This window comes from Oncorhynchus tshawytscha, linkage group LG30 (assembly GCF_018296145.1).
Source record: "Oncorhynchus tshawytscha isolate Ot180627B linkage group LG30, Otsh_v2.0, whole genome shotgun sequence".
NCBI lineage: Eukaryota > Metazoa > Chordata > Actinopteri > Salmoniformes > Salmonidae > Oncorhynchus > Oncorhynchus tshawytscha.
In genome coordinates this window covers 8,842,536-8,860,142 of record NC_056458.1, presented here as the reverse complement: position 1 = coordinate 8,860,142, position 17,607 = coordinate 8,842,536, and the positions used below count along the sequence as shown (strand labels likewise).

The window sequence follows — 17,607 nt, the reverse complement described above, 5'->3', positions numbered from 1 at the left end:
CTTGGCATATATATAGGAAATTATACTTGAGGGGAGTCTCTTGAACGATAGTGTGATGTTTATGCAGGCAGGTTTCTATTGGCACATGTTTATTCGAAAAAAGCAATGTCAAAAACAAAACAAAAAAATCATTGCAATGCTCATGGGAACTGCAGATAGTTTTCTGAAGATCGATAATATTTTTATGTTCGACAGGTGAATTATTTTGTCCAACTTTCTTATTGCGACAAATTATGAAATATGTTTTCCGAATAGTAATTATCATTGACATGAAAAATATGGGAAATATTATTCTATCAACCAGCATGGTTTAGGTGGGCTACCAGAGACATGAAACACAGGTGTGAGGGCATACACGCTGGCGCCAATTTATCAAAGGAGAATTGTCCTAAATGGGTGATGGAAACACTTGTCATTTGAAATTAGGTTTTTGCGAGAGAAAAAAAGTTTTATATAGGTGTCCAGCAGTTTATCAACCCAAGATAGTTGAATGGAAACGCACACTAGCAGGCAATTACCGTATCTATTTTATATGCAAACTTTCTAAATGTCGACAAGTTAAAGGAAACACAGCTTGTGACTGAAACGCACCCCATTTCATAATGCATCTTCCATGTCCGCCAGTTAGTTGCCTTTACGATCGTTTTACGACGGATATGCGACAAACTCAGAAACCATTTAGGGTAGGAGTTTCTCCAAAGTTAAGTCTCACACTTTTAATTCTTTGACAGTTTAGGTTGATAAAACGCCAAGCTAATTAGAATTACTGTACCATATCGGATTTGCATGTGTCTGACGATGTACTGATACTTAATAAGGTACGGCCCCAGTGAGCCAAGTTGTCTCTCACGTTGAATGCTGTGAGTGAACTCGGATGCAAAAACATCTTTCCTTCCAGGCAAATTGGACATTCGTCGTTTCACTCAACATTATTACATCTGCATGCAATCAGAATTAGAAACTCATTTGCCCACCCAAAATAATGAATCCAATACTTAGACAGAGAATCCCTCCATCCGTGAGGAAATTACTGACTGACATTGGACCAAATGATCAGCACCGAATGGACTGACACGGAGTCTGATACTATCACTAGAGATGGAATTGAACTTCCTGCCAGAGTAATCACCAATAACAGTGATTTTCTGACACCAGCTGCAGGGAAAGAGAATGGAGATGCTGATCATACAGATACCACAAAGCAAAGTGTGCAGGCTGTGCTTATCCAAACCCTCTTGCTATACCTGTCCACAATACAACGAACCTAACTGTGGAATGGAATACTACCGAACTACAAATCATTCCGTGTGCTCAATGGAATTCTATAAGGAATTTGTTTTACAGAAGCTGAACACATGGGAGATACAGAGAGTGGGGGGAGGAAGAAGATGCAGGATATTCTGCTTAGGAAGAAACATGGGGAAGAGGGAGGGATGGAGTGTTTTAAAGGCTGTTGAGGAAATGGGAGGTAGTGAGGAGACAAAGGAAAGAGCACAGGTTATAGAGCTCCTCTCCAGGTTAGCAGAAATTCAGTCATCTAGGGAAGTGGGTGTGGAGGAGATTAAGGACATTTGAACCAAACTCAAATAGTTAGGAGACGAGGAAGAAGTAGCAGTGCAGGTGGTCGCTGCAAATATTGGAGACAGTCGCTGCAGACATGGAGAAGGGGTTTGAAGAGAGTGAGGAGCTGGACTTTCTGACAGGCTCTCTGGGCTGAATATCAATGCTTTCTCAGAAGAGGCACTGTGGGACCTGTTGAGCAGCCAGGAGAAGAAGTTGTTCAGAAATCTGGGCTCTGGTCCCCCTGTGGAAACCTTAGTGGGAGCAGCACCAGGAGGGGGAAAGCCCAGATGGAGCTACTGGAGGAGGAGATGATGCCGCAGGACAGGAAGGGAGCAGTACAAGAGAAGCAGTGAAGACAGATGATGAAGGACAGAAGGGGCATGTTCATCCAGTTGTGAAGAGTCAAAGTCAAATTGTGGTCATCGCAGATATCGAAGTCAAGGCTTCTGGGGAAGGACTTGAGAGTGTGGGTAAATCAGTGAAAGAGCAGGGACAGAGAAAGGGTAAACACAGAAAGGAGGTGAGGAAGGCCAAGGGGACAAAAATCAACCTCTAATGTGCTTCCAGTCAATGACAAAATCCCACCTCTGAGCTCCTGGTCTTCCCATCCATCCACCCCCTCTTGTTTGCAATGGCTTGGTCAATGCTCTGTTTGACAACACCTTCGCCCTATGCCTGATGATCAATGGTGACATCGAGTCAGACCTAACTCAGGAGTTCTGCCAGATGGTTCTGACTGTGTCCGAGGCTCTGAGCTCAGGCAGGGTGTTCAGCTCCCTTCGGGGGGCCCTTCAGGGAGGGGAGGCAGCCATTTTGTCCAGGGGGTTACTTTGACCGAGAGGACCCCAGCTAGAGCTGTGGAATCCGTGGCTCATATTCTGACTGGGAGAAGTAAGCAGGATGACGTTGGATACTGCTTGGCAGCTTTGAGACAACTCCGTACTGTGCTATCCCAGGCCAGGGCAGCTCTGCCCAAAGGGGGAGATGAAGGGGATATGGGAAATCAGTATTTGAAATAAGAAATGTGAGTTCTTTCAAGCTTAGGGGTTTGACAATGCTGAGTTATGGGGTGAGAAGACTGGCTGCTGAGTTATGGAGAGAGCACAGGAAGGAGGATGAGATGAGTGCTTTGGAGAAGAGTTGAGGAAAAGTGAAGGATGTGTTGATTGAGAATGTTTTAGTATTCTATAACAGTTAATAAAAAGACTCCTATTTACCCATCTTATGTTCAATTCAAATTCAGGGCCAGACTGGTATTACTTGTTTGCATACAATTTTGTAAACATTTATTCTGACTGCAATTACTATTGTTTATTGTGTTTTTTGTTGTTGTAAAAATTCACAACAAAGTTATGCAATAACGTTAAGGTAAACTTAAGGCTTCAATTTCAGTTTTGAAATATTAAAGAAACAGGCTAACCTCTTGTCACTCTCCAAATATCATCCAACATGACCATTTCAATACATGCATACATTTTCCTGATCATTTGAATATCTTTCAGATCAGTGCTAATACACCACAGTTACTGAAATGTGACTCGTCTGTTCTTTTGAAATAAAGTGTAGGGCTGGTTTCTTGGACAGAGATTAAGCCTACTCCTGTGCTAAAACACACTTTAAATGGAGATTCCCCATCGAGCATGCTTTTTAGTCCAGGACTAGGCTTAATCTGTGTCTGGGAAACCAGTCCATAGTGTCCAATCTTGAGGAAGAAAGGAAAGATCAGTATGAAAGCTAATGCTCAAGATTGATCGCGCTTGAGACTCACTAGAAAGACATCACTACTGTGAACAAATGGTAAAGCCGCTGGGCCAAACTGTCAGCTTGTCTGGACAGTTTATATAGAGTCAGAAGTGCCATTTTCTCCACAGTCATCATGTGTAAAGTACATATTCATTATTACAGAGAAAAGACAGCATTTCAGTAGTTTTTGTTCAGTCTAGTCTGTTGAGGTTCAGAAAGTGCACTTTATACAACACAGCTGGCCATCATATGCAGTGTACATCCCTTGCATGCTCCCGGGCCCCGGCTCTGCCCTGACTGCTTCGGTCGAAGCTTAGCTCAGTAGATATAGGGGAAGATCCTGTAGGGCACGCGCCTGCAGTAGCTGTCCCATGCCAGGCCATACTTGGCCCTGCAGTGCCTCTCGTCACGGGCCTCTCGGTGAATTAACAGGACAGTGAAGTACACAACATAAAAGTAAGGTAGAAGATGGTTGAATCCTGGAACAAGACATACAGTACATAGGATCAGAATACAGTGCCTTCAGAAAGTATTCAGACCCCTTGACATTTTGGTACGTTACAGCCTTATTCTAAAATGGATCTACACAATGCCCCACAATAAAAAAGCAAAAAACAGGCTTAGACATTTTTGCAAATGTATTAAAAATACAAAACAGATACCTTATTCAGACCCTTTGCTACACGACTCAAAAATTGAGCTCAGGTGCATCCCGTTTCCATTGATCACCATTGATGTTTCAACTTGGAGTCCACATGTGGTAAATTCTATTGATTTGACATGATTTGGAAAGGCACACACCTGTCTATATCAGGTCCCAGAGTTGACAGTGCATGTCAGAGGAAAAACCAAGCCATGGAAAAACCAAGCCAAGTCAAAGGACTTGTCCGTAGAGCTCCGAGACAGGATTGTGTCGAGGCACAGATCTGGGGAAGGGTACCTAAACATTTCTGCAGCATTGAAGGTCCCCAAGAACACAGTGGCCTCCATCATTCTTCAATGGAAGAAGTTTGGAACCACCAAGACTTCCTAGAGCTGGCCACACGGCAAAAATTAGGAATGGGGGGAGAAGGGCATTGGTCAAGGAGGTGACCAAGAACCCAATGGTCACTCTGACAGAGCTCTAGAGTTCCTATGTGCAGATTGAAGAACCTTCCAGAAAGACAACCATCTCTGCAGCACTCTATCAATCATGCCTTTATGGTAGAGTGGCCAGACGGAAGCCATTCCTCAGTCAAAGGCACACGACAGCTCGCTTGGAGTTTGCCAAAAGGCACAAAGACTCTCAAAACATGAGAAACAAGATTCTCTGGTCTGATGAAACCAAGATTGAACTCTTTGGCCTGAATGCCAAGCGTCACGTCTGGAGGAAAACTGGCACCATCCCTACAGTGAAGCATGGTGGTGGCAGCATCCTGCTGTGGGGATGTTTATCAACGGCAGGGACTGGGAGACTAGTCAGTATCGAGGGAAATGATGAACGGAGCAAAGTACAGAGAGAGCCTTGATGAAAACCTGCTCCAGAGCGCTCAGGACCTCAGACTGGGGGCGAAGATTCACCTTCCAACAGGACAACGACATCCTCAGCCAAGCACACAGCCAAGACAATGCAGGAGTGGCTTCGGGAAAAGTCTTTGAATGTCCTTGAGTGGCCCAGCCAGTGCCCGGACCTGAACCAGATCGAACATGTCTGGAGAGACCTGAAAATAGCTGTGCAGTGATGCTCTCCATCCAACCTGACAGAGCTTGAGAGGATCTGCAGAGAAGAATGGGAGAAACTCCCTAAATATAGGTGTGCCAAGCTTGTAGCATCATACCCAAGAAGACTCGAGGCTGTAATTACTGCCAAAGGTTCTACAACAAAGTACTGAGTAAAGAGTCTGAATACTTATGTAAATAAGATATCCGTTTTGTTAGTTAAAAAATAAAAAATAAAAACATTTAAAAAACAAACAGTTTTTGCTTTGTCAATATGGGGTATTGTATGTAGATCAATGATAATATATATATTTTTATCCATTTTAGAATAAGGCTGCAATGTAACAAAATGTGGAAAAAGTCCAGGGGTCTGACGTGCTGGCTGGATGCAGAGAGGGTCTATTTGATCTCTACTTACCACATGGCAGGGACCATGCCAGGGCCATGAGAAGGTCTCCTAGGTAGTTAGGATGGCGTACGAGGCCCCACCAGCCAGACACCAAAAGGCGCTTCCCAGTTGCTGTGGCAATAGTCTCCAGGTCTACAGGCACAGGGGGAAATTATATATATATATTTCTTTAGTTTTGGACGTGGCATTACCTTTATTGAACTAGGCAAGTCAGTTAAGAACAAATTCCTATTTTCAATGACTGCCTAGGAACAGTGGGTTAACTTCCTTGTTCGACGTCAGATTTTCACCTTGTCAGCTCAGGGATTCGATCTTGCAACCTTTCGGTTACTAGTCCAACACGCTACCTGCCGCCCCATTTGAGAGAGATCAGAATGCAAATTATTCACACTCCATCTGCTCTTTCTGTTGGGGCCAGATTCTACTCTGTGGTGCCTCCTACCGTCCACTGTATTCATTATGCACTTTGTTCCATTATGGAAAACTACATTTGAAACAGCCAGTAATACAGATGTCATCAGTGAGATGGCCCATTTCTATCGATCCTCTGAAAACTGTTAAACTGATTTAAGAAAAGTCTATTAATTCCAAACTAAAAACGTGTGGAAGTTGCCATGCCAGGAAATCGAATCAAGAAGTTGAATACTAACTTGCAACACTGGGATGCGTAGGGTCCCGTCTGAATTGGTTCTTCTGGGAGTTTGATTTTCTGAAGATATAATACCCAGCACCTAATGACAAGAAGAGATAAAATACATTCCATTAATAAGGGGACAAACAAATATAACAAATCTTTAAGTGAAGAATGCACACTTCCCCACCCCACATCTTAAAACATGATTTACCATTCAATGTGACTATAGCTGTTGCTCCTAGAGGACTAAGGGACTGTGGGTGCACGACCAGGAAGGCAGCTTGCAGGCTGTACGTAAAGGGAACCCAGGCCAGGTCCCCAAAGACCAACATAAACCCAAAGCCATCATGCACTATGTCCATGGTGGTCAGCACAGCCTCCTGCAACATCACAGAGAGAGCATCAGTCAAGAAAATATATTCCACTGTCAAATGAAACATACAGCACTGCAGAAATGTAATGAATTTTAGGGCTCAATATACATCCGCTGTGTAACACCACAACACATTCAATTGGCATCAAACTGTTATACCACTGTTATTTCCTAGCTATTCCTGTGGACTGTCCTCTCACCTCATTCCACAGAGCATCCGCCACATAGAGCAGCTGGAAGCCGTTGACCAGTATCATGGCCAGGGAGGCGGAGTCCCGTAGCTCCACCTCTTTCATTAGCATCCCAAAGTTAATCACCACCTAATTGGAAGAGAGTATTTTTTTTTTACATATCAACACAATTATATTTTACTTCATATAATATAGTCACCCTTGCTCCATTTCCACTCACCCAGCCAATCAGACCTGGTCTCAGCTCACAAAAATACTTCAGATCAAAGCTTCCAATCCGCGGGTTCAGCTCTCGTCCCATAAAGAAATCATACAGGGGGTTTCCTGTGTGAGATATAGCAGGCGTGAGCCTATACAGGAAAACCTCTAATGCATTTTGATGTATGTTGTTTACTTGATATTTTATGTTACTTCTCTAATCCTGCACCACCCTTACCTGTGTTTCCCCCCTGGGCAAGGGCATGGTGAGGGGCCCAGAAGGAGCATATGTAGAGGTACAGGGAGAGGAGGAATGACACCCCAATAGCACACACTGCCAGGGGCAACAACAGCTCAAAGAGATACCCCAGAGGCATCCCCAGCCATAGTGACAATGTCAACAGCACAGCTGTGCTGCAAAGGGCATAAAAACCTGTAGAGGGAGAGAGAAATAGAGAAATATAGAAACAGAGATAGAAAGGGTGAGGGAGCAGGTGGGCGGGATAGATACAATAGATAATTAGTTGGGAGAAGGAATCACACAAAAACACAAGTTGAGTTTGTACTGAGTAGCTTGCAACAAGATAAATCATTGTGGACTAATGGCCTGCATAGCTCAAGATCAATGACACCTGCAGTAGATGAAAGGAAAACATAACCAATTAACTCTTCGCACCCAGCTCAAAGCAAACCTGCCTAAAATTGAAACTGTACACATTGGAACACACTACTTCAAAGCTTTATTTCTGCACCCGCCAACCCTACAATACCGTTTATGGGGTACTTGAGTCTCGAGCCATCTTTTAGCACCATCCCCTCAGACAGCTGCAGGTAAGACAGAGATATGTGTATCAGCCAAACCTCACATGACAACGTAGTCAAGAGACAAGGTCTCCAGAACTCAAAGATATTCATAATTAACAGCTCGTCTCACCTTCCCCATAGGCAGCAGGTAAAAGAAGCTCTGGAGGGCCATCCAGCCCAGTATGAGAACAGGGGCCAGGGGGTCCCATAGCTGGGCTGTGGGGGGCAGGACAGGGGGCCACTGGAGCACGCTGGCCACAGGGGAGCGACATACACAGAGCAGGTAAAGTACCGTCAAGGGCAAGAAGACAGGTATACAGGTGGCACCTTCAAGGGGGAAGAGGAAGAGAGACCAAGGAAGTGAAGTTGGTAGAGAAGAGAATGGGTGTGAGAGGGGATTTCAATATGCCTATTTAAAACTGAACATGCAAAATGTGTTTTCTTTTTAATAAAGCAAACTCACCCAAAGTCCCCCCAAATTCCTTTTCTGCTTGTGGGGATTTTTGTTTGTTGAACTTCATTATCTGTCTCCTGTGAAAATGTTAAGAGGAGGGCACTGGTAGTGTGCATGCTCAAGACAAATGTGTATAGGCAGCAATAAAGACCTTTATCTCATATTCTCTGAATGAACTGGACTAGTATAGACTCTAGTGACTACTATAATATCCTACTTTATTGTTGATGTTGAGAAATAAAAACATAACTCTGCCAATATAGTTAATCTCTAGCGTAACGAGGATACGATTCGGTTGAATGACACAATGTAGACAGATACAGGTTACATCACAGAAAAACAATTCCATGCGCATTAATAGATAGCAGCTAAAGAGAACATTTTTGCGTTGGACGTAAACCAAGAACATTAAGGTTTTTTTTCCAACATCGCATAATTTATAGCGTCACTCACCTGTATTCCTCATGTATACTCACGCCAAACAACAAGTACAGTGCGACGATAAGAACGCGTGCGTAGAACTGCCCCCAAAGATACCCCCCTGACATGACCCATCTCTAAACCAATGGGATTAAGCCATGGTCATCAGAAGAGCATGGAGAGGGGAGCGTTAAACCAATCAAATTTACGCTGGGGCGGTGACCACATATATCATAGGGCCGAGAAAAGTGGTCAAATTTAATGTACAACTTTTTACTCTATAGCGCTCTTATTGGTTGCTAGAGACTTAACTCTTGCTTATGACGTGAGAAAGTACCTACGCAAACATTATTTCCATAATTGATGCAAAGTATGATGATTAATCAATCATGATTCAAAATGAATTGAAACACAAAGTTATTACTTAGAATGCTGACACTTTATATAACAATACAGAGATGATGAATTGTAACATAATTAGTATAATTTAAATTGCAAGATTAAGTGTGCAATGGGAAAACAAGTGAAATACAAATAATTGAGATCACGTCCTTGAATTTGAAATGCAGTATTAAGTGTGCAAATTGAGATCACGTCCTTGAAAGCAGGAGGCGCAACTCTGCTTTACATCCGTTTATGAGTTTGATTTTTTAAATTCAATTCATATTACCATATGATAATGTTTGTTATTACTAATCAAATTAATATAGATGCATCCCACCCAAACATCACATCATTCATAATAACATTCATAGTAACCCCAATCCCCCTCCTGACCCACATTTACATCATAGGAATCAAGAGTATCAAGTAAAAGCCCTCTTTGTCCAATCTTCAATGTTCAGTTAACTTCAAGGCCTTTTTTTGGTTTTAACCTGTTACACCCTCTTCAATTTCACCATCACAATTCACCAGTTCCTCAACCAATGTGACCTTTGGCCTTTAACCTCTCTCACAGATGACCTCAATCACGCTCTGCTCCATGGGAGCGGGGTCCAGGCAGCGGTGGGCAGTGCTGCCAACTATCTCGTCGAGTAGGAAGTGGACCAGGTTTTCATCGGAGACGAAGCGCCACAGATACATCTGCAGGTAGTTGCAGTCAACCTGGATCTGCTGCAGGCCGTAACGACCAAAGGTACGCAGACGGACACACTCCAGGAACGTCTTCAGACTGATCTTTATGATCCCTGTCACCACAGAGACCTGAGAGAGGAGATTAAGATTGTCAAATTGGGGGGTGTAAGAGACAGTCTCTATGCAAGGGGTCTCCAACATTTATAGCATGAAAGCTACTTTAAAAAAAAAATGCTACTCATTTTTTTTTTATAGCTTTCAAATAGGCACATTCTTCTCCTCTACCCTGCAACTCTTCACCAGGCCCTTGTTGTAAAATAGATGTGTTTTCTGGTAAAATAATGGTTAATAAGGGGCCCCATAAAATTATCTATTGTATTTTCCCGGATTCAGTTCTGTTCTATTTTCCCTGGTTTTGTTTTTTTCCCCCTTTTTTAAATTTTTTAAAACTCTCAATATTACAATTATTTATATAGAAACAATGAAAATGGATGTTCTGCGTCCATGTTAATTCTCAAATCACATCCGAAGACCAATTTTAAGGTCTGATTTTTTTTTTAATAACAATGTTTTGATTTGAGTGCAATTCCCCTTTAATTGTGAATTTCATTGCTCAGTGTAGCAATGTTTCTGTTAGGCCGAATGCTGCAACATGTCATGGCCGAGTTTTCAAAACAATGGCCACCCAATTGCTACAAATAGTTATGATATCTGTCAGGTAAGCCTACTTTGCAGTCAACGACCTTCTCAATCAAATGTTATCATTACTGGCATCGCTAACTGGCTACTTACAGAGTGAGCATAGACAAATGAGTGCACCAGACAGACAGAAATGCAATCTTTTTGGAAATTAATTGGCAGATACTGTGTTACATTTGGATTTTAAAGCCAAGAGGCACTAAACAGGGGTGGGATAATGTCAATGTTGCTTTGATTGGATAGTAGCCGGGATCTTTATGTTTATGACAGTTTGCGATGGAACACATGAAAAAAAATTGCCTGTACTTTTAGAATTGCTTTGCGAGCTACTCATAGGTGGGCAGTGAGCTAATGGTTGAAGACCCCTACTCTAGGCCCTAAGCTACCAGAGCTCTGTGACCCCTCCCTACCCACTTTGTTAAACTCCACAGGACTGAAGATGTCGATCCGCTCAGAGAAGAGCTTGTGTATATTACTCAGGAAATTGGTATCCATAGCTGCACTGCAGGGAGACAAAAAACATTCATAAGCCATTAGGAAAGATAGCAGAGGCAGGATCAGTCTAAACATCCACACATTGTGATGCAGTGTTAATGTATTGTGTTGTTATGAAAGGGTTGTGTGGTAGGCGACTGTAGTTCTGGTACCTGGGTGTGTAGCTGGGGGCGTAGCGGGTTTGCTGCCTAGAGCCGCTGTAGACAGAGAAGGTCCTTTTGCTGGAGTCACTGCTGTGGGCTTTTCTCGTCCCCTCCTCATAGAGAAGACTCACCTGTAGGGCAACACAAGGAGAGACAGATCAGGGGAGGGAGTAAAGCTGTTTAGATTTCTAGCACTGATGATGCTTTTGTCCACTCACATTCATACAGTGATTAGAGTTTTCCTACATTCCAAAGGGTTTTATATAGATAACGGACATTACCTGCACATCAATGGAGGTGGTGTCCTCCACCACTCTCTTCATCACAGCACGGACGTTCCGTGGCTCGATGGTGTTGACCCAGTCTCGAGTCTCCACACTCTTTCTCAGCATCTGGGATATGATCAGGCCCTGAACCTATCAAACAACAAGAGAGAAGAGGTCAGCTTTGAAATAGAAGGAATAGGCCTGAAATGGCCAGTCGCAGCAACAGTAATTTGTTGGTAAAGTGGGAAAATGTGTACAGTGCCTTCAGAAAGTATTCCTACCCCTCGACTTATTCCACATTTTGTTATGTTACTGCCTGAATTCAAAATGGATTAAATCTTCTTTTTTTCTCACCCATCTACACACAATACCTCATAATCAAGTCAAAACGTGTTTTCAGAAATTTTCAGAAGTATTCACACCCCTTAGTCAATACATGTTAGAATCACCTTTGGCAGCTATTACAGCTGTGAGTCTTTCTGGGTAAGTCTCTAAGAGCTTTGACACCTGGATTGGACAATATTTACAAATTCTTTTCAAAATTCTTCAACCTCAAATTTGTTGTTGATCATTGCTACACAACCATTTTCAGGTTTTGCCATAGATTTTCAAGCAGATTTAAATCATAACTGTAACGCAGCCATTCAGGAACATTCACTGTCTTCTTGGTAAGTAACTCCAGTGTAGATTTGTCCTTGTGTTTTAGGTTATTGTCTTGCTGAAAGGTGAATTCATCTCCCAGTGTCTGTTTTTATCCTGAAAACCTCCCCAGTCCTTAACGATTGCAAGCATACCCATAACATGATGCAGCCAACACCACCATGCTTGAAAATATGGAGAGTGGTACTGAGTAATGTGTTGTATTTGCCCAAAACATAACTTTTTGTCCTGAACACAAAGTTAATTGCTTTTTGTTGTTGAAAACGGGATGCATGTAAGTGTAATTAATAACTTCACCGTGCTCAAAGGGATATTCAATGTCTGCTTTTTATTTTTAACAATAGGTGCCCTTCTTTGCAAGGTATTGGAAAACCTCCCTGATCTTTGTGGTTGAATCTGTGTTTGAAATTCACTGCTCAACTGAGGGACCTTGTAAGTCCGGGGCACAGAGATGAGGTAGTCATTCAAAAATGTTAAACACTGTTATTGCACACAGAATGAGTCCATGCAGCTTATTATGTGACATGTTAAGAAAATGTTTACTCCTGAACTTATTTAGGCTTACCATAATAAAGGGGTTGAATCCTTATTGACTTAACATTTACATTTTTTACACGTTAGTCATTTAACAGACGCTTTTATCCAGAGCGACCTACAGTAGTGAGTGCATACATTTTCATACGGGTTCCCCGTGGGAATCGAACCCCCAACCATGGCGTTGCAAGTGCCATGCTCTACTGAGCTACACATTTCAGCTTTTCATTTTTAAGGAATATGTAAAAATGTCAAACAACATAATTCCACTTTGACATTATACGGTATTGTATGTAGGCCGGTGACCAAAAAAAATCTCAATGTAATCCATTTTAAATTCCGGCTGTAACAAAACAAAACGTGGAAAAAGTCAAGGGGTGTGAATACTTTCTGAAGGCACTTTTACCTTAACATAATGCTTCAGTAGCTTCTGTGCTGCCTCTCTGGCCTCTCCACATAAAGCTGCGACTGCAGTTACAGGAGAACGATGCTGTGAAAACGAGAGAAACATGAGGATATTATCAGCATGTGATACACATTTCTCATGACTAAAGAGGACCTATTATTTGGATAGATACTCTTACATTCCCATCAACAGCGTTGAAGAAGTGTTCAGTCTCATTGGCATATTTACCTGCACGAGGAACTGCTCGTCTGTGAGGGTGAGGATGTAGGTGATGGTGGAGGTTTCGTAGTCCAGGCAGAGGCGTGACAGCAGCAGGAGGAGGGCAGGGGGTGTAGAGCCGCCCCTGTCTCCCGCACTCTCACAGAACTGACGTGAGGACTGGCACACAAACTTAATGAAGTTAACCACAAGGCTCTCACGTACACCCTGGCTGCAAAACTCCCCCTGAAATAGAGAGGTGAAAGAGAGTTGTCAATGACATAAATAGCATTCCAAATTCTGAAAATAAGGCAAACTATCAGAGCAACTCACAAACTGAGGGACACAACTAACCCACAAAAGCATCAGTATTAATCTCACCTTGAAGTAAGGCTTATTGGAGAAGGTGATGTCCTTTGCGGTGAAGAGGTGCACTGATGCCAGCACTGACTTGATCTGATTGAGAATGGAAGCAGACAGAGAGGAGAGGAGCTCTGGCAGGCTGGCGGGAGCATCTTTCCCAGTGGCTGATCCCGCCAGATGAGAGCCCCCTCCAGCTGAGCTTCCACCCAGCCGAGGGGCTGCTAGGGCCTGCCTCACGTCTCTCAGGCTGTCCAGGTAGAAGCTCTGCAGGGCTGCCAGGTACTGCTTGATCCTCTCCCTGGCTGCTCGCACCACGATCTCAGTCCCTTGGCTGGGCACAGCAGATCCAGGCAGCAGTTTGGCCACGGCCTGGAGCCTGCGGTGGAAACGGTCCAGAGCCCGGACCAGAAGAGAGTTGTCTCCAACACTTTTCTCCTCCTGTATCCTCCTCTCCACCAGCGAGAAGTAGCAGGTGGCCATGGCATCCACGAAAGCATGCAGCTTGCCAATAGCCATCTGGGGGATGTTTTTGGAGGCCAGATTACCCTCTTGTGGACGGTTGACAAACAACTCTTGGTATGAGGCAATGACCAAGCAAAGGCTACTGACGAATTCATTGCAACCTCTGTCTATGAATTCCAGAATATCAGTCCTTGAGCTGGAAGAGAGGAAGGGATTGCCTGGAGAGGTGGGGTCAGTGGGAGATCCAGCAGTGGGTGCAGCTGACAGTCTGCGGGCAGGGCCAATGGAGGGATCTATCACTGATGTGGGTCCAGAGGACAATGGTGGTCTTAGCTCCGCCTCCAGTCCTCTGAGGTTTGTTTCCAGTCGTGACTGGGCGTGGATCAGGAACTTGTCACACAGTTCCTCTGCTGGCTCATCCAGCTGCAGCAGAAGCTCCACACACTCTGAAAGGTCCTTCGCACTCGAACCTCCATCTCTGCAAACACAGTCAACACCAGGCAGAGGTAAGGCATCCATGCAGAGGCATAATGTATTATTACTATAGAATATGAACTAGAAATGAAAATTCAAAGAACATTGTTTTGCAGCCATACTAATCTCAGTTAACACAGAACTAAAGTCAGCTTCTCCATTAAGTTCTGGGTCCATACATGTTAAGAGAAGAGATCAAGAAATGCTAGAAGGACCAGAACGAGGATCTCCACCCTTTTTCTTTGCAATTTAGGTGCCGAATGTCCCCTCCCCTTCTGAAATTCAAATGATGCGAACACCTGCGAAATCATGATTTGTCTAAATCGCCAGTGAGGAAAAAACAAACACCGGATCTACTGCTGCTCGTTATCTTACGTATCCCATTCGGTCCCGACAGATTCTCTCGGTTTGCATGCAGAATCTTTCCACAAGTGACTACTTCTCCTACCTGAACTTCTGCCTAAGCTCCTGTGCCAGCTTGTCCATGATGGCATGACAGTCATCCTGGATGCCCCTGAAGGAGGGCATGTGGCTGTACTGCTGCAGCACGCAGCGGGCACGACGATGGGAGCTCACCGCCTGGGAATAAGCCTGCAGCTCCAGACACTTATTCAGCCTGGCAGGCAGCTCAAACAGGAACTGCAGCTTTCGAAGGAGGTTGTGGACTCCTGTGTGGGGGGAGGGAGAGAGGAAAAGTTTGAACAAGTAATCTGACAATGATAGGTATATGACCAACAAATACAATTTGTTATTTAGTTATCATTTCAGGCGATGGAGGCGTGTCACCACAGGTTTCATTACGGACCTGACAGTTTGGTTATCTGTGCATGCTGGTCCTGAAGAGTCCCACTGATGTGTGCACTGAACTCTGTGATAGCAGCCATGTTAGTAGAGAGACAATCCATTTCGTCCTCCATCTTCTTAAAATCATTCTTCATTTTTCTGATTGTGTCTAGTGGGAGGAGATGAGGGCATTCATTCATTACATGGTATGTATACTGAACAGTGAGTGACGCAAACATGATATCCAATGCATCGCATACAATGTCTCCTATTTGCTTACCTGTGGCAGAGATGAACTTGTTGTAGTTCTCATACACCAATGTCTGCATGTCACTGTCCAAGGAGCGGATCTGCTTCACCATGCAGCTCTCCTGGTCCATCAGCTCACCAAGGGAACATTCTCTCCTAAACTGCAGCCACCAATGACATAAAGGTCCGTTTTGAAGACAAGACAACAGACATCACTGAGTGACAGTACTCCCTGGGTGACTGACGCCAATGCCAGATAAGCAGTTGGCATTGGCTCTTGTACAGAAAATAATCGTTTGCCTCGATTTCATTTGTTGTCTTATGTTCAATTAATATATGGCATCCAGACACAGAAATTGAATTTTACCTTATTGAGATAAACCTCAGGATCGAAATGCGTGCCGTTTATATCGCAAGGATTCATCGACTCTGCTTGATCCACGGTCTTTCCTTCCTCGTTCAACCCATAATAGAGCTTCAACATACCGTGCACTCGGCGCTTCCGCGCTGGGTCGGAGTCAGGTGGTGTGGTGGCCGTAGCACAAATATCCCCGTCCATTTAAACTGAATACCAGCGAAATTGTTATGAATTGCAGGACAGACCAAAGAACAGCTAAATGTAACCGCCAGGTAAACAGAATACCAGCTATTCGCCACTAAAGCAAACAGAGAAGTTACCGTACATGTCCCGATGAGAAGCCCGTGATAAACGAGCCAGTAGGTGGCAGCAATGACTCAAAAAACACCAAATCAAGGAACAGAGGATCGGATATTCAAAACATTTTATTGATCAAATATGAACAAAAAAATCTACGATTGTAAGGTTTAAAACACAATTATAACAAATCTTATAGTTTTGTCAAAACAGTACAAAGCTGAATAAAAAAAACGTATTGTGGGTCACTGGTTAAGTTTGGTAGTGCACATTATATAAATTACAAAGGAAAGAAAACAGTGAAGTTACAGGGTTCAATATATTTTAGTCTCTACGGCTGCGTTTACACAGGCAGCCCAATTCTGATATTTTGCCCAATTGTAGGGAAGATAGCTTATCTGACTAATTGTTTTTTAAAAATCAAATCAGATAAGCCATCTTGCCTATAATTGGGGAAAATATCAGAATTGGGCTGCCTGTGTAAACGCAGCCAATGTACACACACGAGGTAAAGTAAATGTATAGCAAACAGAGCAGATCATGTTCGACAAACAAGCCTACACGTTTACCAGGTCAGTCTCTCAATGGCCAAATTAATACTGAAAGAAAAAGGCACGTGGTCTTTTTATCCAGACTATTGCTTCATTTGAGTGTGAGAAAGACAGAAACAGAGAGACAGTGTAAGAGTCTAAAATTATTAGTCCAAGTTATTACTCCAATAATAATACTAAGAATACAAATAATGACCAAAGGTAAAAACTTGACAGTATTTCTGATGTATCAATAGTGCATGTTTAAGATATTGAATGTTGTGCATGTACAGGAAGTGAGTACACCACCATCTTTTTAATAAGGAATACCACATCCATAGATCGCGTGCCTTAGGAATCGGAACATTTTGTTGTCTTTGCATAATTGACCATATCAGTTATAACATAGTGGAAACCACATTCTTCAGTTTAACACTTAATTGCAGAAGAGATATACAGTAGAATCGCTCCTCTCATACTGAAGAGAGATCAGCAGAAGAACTGTCATCAGGAAACACATCCTCTTGCTGAATGGTCAGCTAAGTGGGTGAGACTAAATGTACTTTTCTGATGTGCAAACCGACTAGCCAAATCTAAAACCGACCCGTACCTTAACCCAGACCCTAACCCACATTTAACCAATTCAAAAAGTAAATATTGGTTTACGCATCAGAAAATTCTCTTTAGTCTCTCCCCTCCCAAGTCAAGCTGCCCTTGCATAGTGTACAATATAAACAATAACAGTGCTAGAATGCTAGGCCTTGTCATTTCTGGGAGGGAGATACAGATAAAGTCCATGATAACCATGAGACTCTGAATCTGAGTGTTTAGCACGGAGAGGCATAGACTACCACAAGATATACGTTTGTTTTGGTACAAAGACTGAGGTTTGAACAAGATAGTTGCAGAGCCTCCAATATCGCCCTCCTTTCAGATAATACAATCTGCATGACAGATTTTTACCTTGTCAGCTCGGGGTTACCAGCCCAGCAACCTTCCGGTTACCGGCCCAACGCTCTAACCACTAGGCCACCTGCCACCCCCCAATTCATCCCAAAGGTGTTCGATGGAGTTGAGGTCAGGGCTCTGTTCAGGCCTGTCAAGTTCTTCCACACTGATCTCAACAAAC

The 17,607-nt window shown here is 43.3% G+C and overlaps 2 protein-coding genes and 1 pseudogene across 2 annotated transcripts; 1 reads left to right on the top strand and 2 right to left on the bottom strand.

Annotated features, from left to right (window-relative positions):
- Window positions 1–1,049: 1,049 nt before the first annotated feature.
- On the top strand, window positions 1,050–2,982 carry LOC112228170 (annotated as a pseudogene).
- Window positions 2,853–8,605, bottom strand: LOC112228827 (delta(14)-sterol reductase TM7SF2). Its single transcript, XM_024394500.2, has 11 exons — window positions 8,521–8,605; window positions 8,077–8,144; window positions 7,744–7,940; window positions 7,580–7,634; window positions 7,048–7,242; window positions 6,832–6,935; window positions 6,621–6,740; window positions 6,259–6,427; window positions 6,064–6,144; window positions 5,423–5,545; window positions 2,853–3,785 (listed from the first exon to the last, which is right to left on the bottom strand). The coding sequence occupies exons 2-11, from the start codon at window positions 8,132–8,134 to the stop codon at window positions 3,625–3,627; spliced, it is 1,263 nt and encodes a 420-aa protein (XP_024250268.1). The 5' UTR covers window positions 8,135–8,144; window positions 8,521–8,605; the 3' UTR covers window positions 2,853–3,624.
- Window positions 8,606–8,907: 302 nt separating this feature from the next.
- On the bottom strand, window positions 8,908–16,026 carry LOC112228829 (vacuolar protein sorting-associated protein 51 homolog). The gene is made up of 11 exons (XM_024394502.2): window positions 15,661–16,026; window positions 15,325–15,454; window positions 15,067–15,213; window positions 14,710–14,929; window positions 13,344–14,265; window positions 12,993–13,208; window positions 12,765–12,848; window positions 11,180–11,314; window positions 10,908–11,029; window positions 10,675–10,762; window positions 8,908–9,690 (listed from the first exon to the last, which is right to left on the bottom strand). Exons 1-11 carry the CDS (start codon window positions 15,850–15,852, stop codon window positions 9,430–9,432), a joined length of 2,517 nt encoding a protein of 838 aa, XP_024250270.1. The 5' UTR covers window positions 15,853–16,026; the 3' UTR covers window positions 8,908–9,429.
- Between the last annotated feature and the right edge of the window lie 1,581 nt (window positions 16,027–17,607).

Coding starts and splice junctions, on each gene's coding strand:
- LOC112228827 (XM_024394500.2), bottom strand. CDS start 8,134: ATGAAGTTCAACAAACAAAAATCCCCACAAGCAGAAAAGGAATTTGGG. Junction 6,936..7,047: donor TGCCCAGGGGGGAAACACAG/GTAAGGGTGGTG, acceptor TATCTCACACAG/GAAACCCCCTGTATGATTTC. Junction 5,546..6,063: donor TACGCATCCCAGTGTTGCAA/GTTAGTATTCAA, acceptor CTGTGCCTGTAG/ACCTGGAGACTATTGCCACA.
- LOC112228829 (XM_024394502.2), bottom strand. CDS start 15,852: ATGGACGGGGATATTTGTGCTACGGCCACCACACCACCTGACTCCGAC. Junction 14,930..15,066: donor ACAGATAACCAAACTGTCAG/GTCCGTAATGAA, acceptor CCCCCCACACAG/GAGTCCACAACCTCCTTCGA. Junction 9,691..10,674: donor GTCCTGTGGAGTTTAACAAA/GTGGGTAGGGAG, acceptor CTCCTCTCTCAG/GTCTCTGTGGTGACAGGGAT.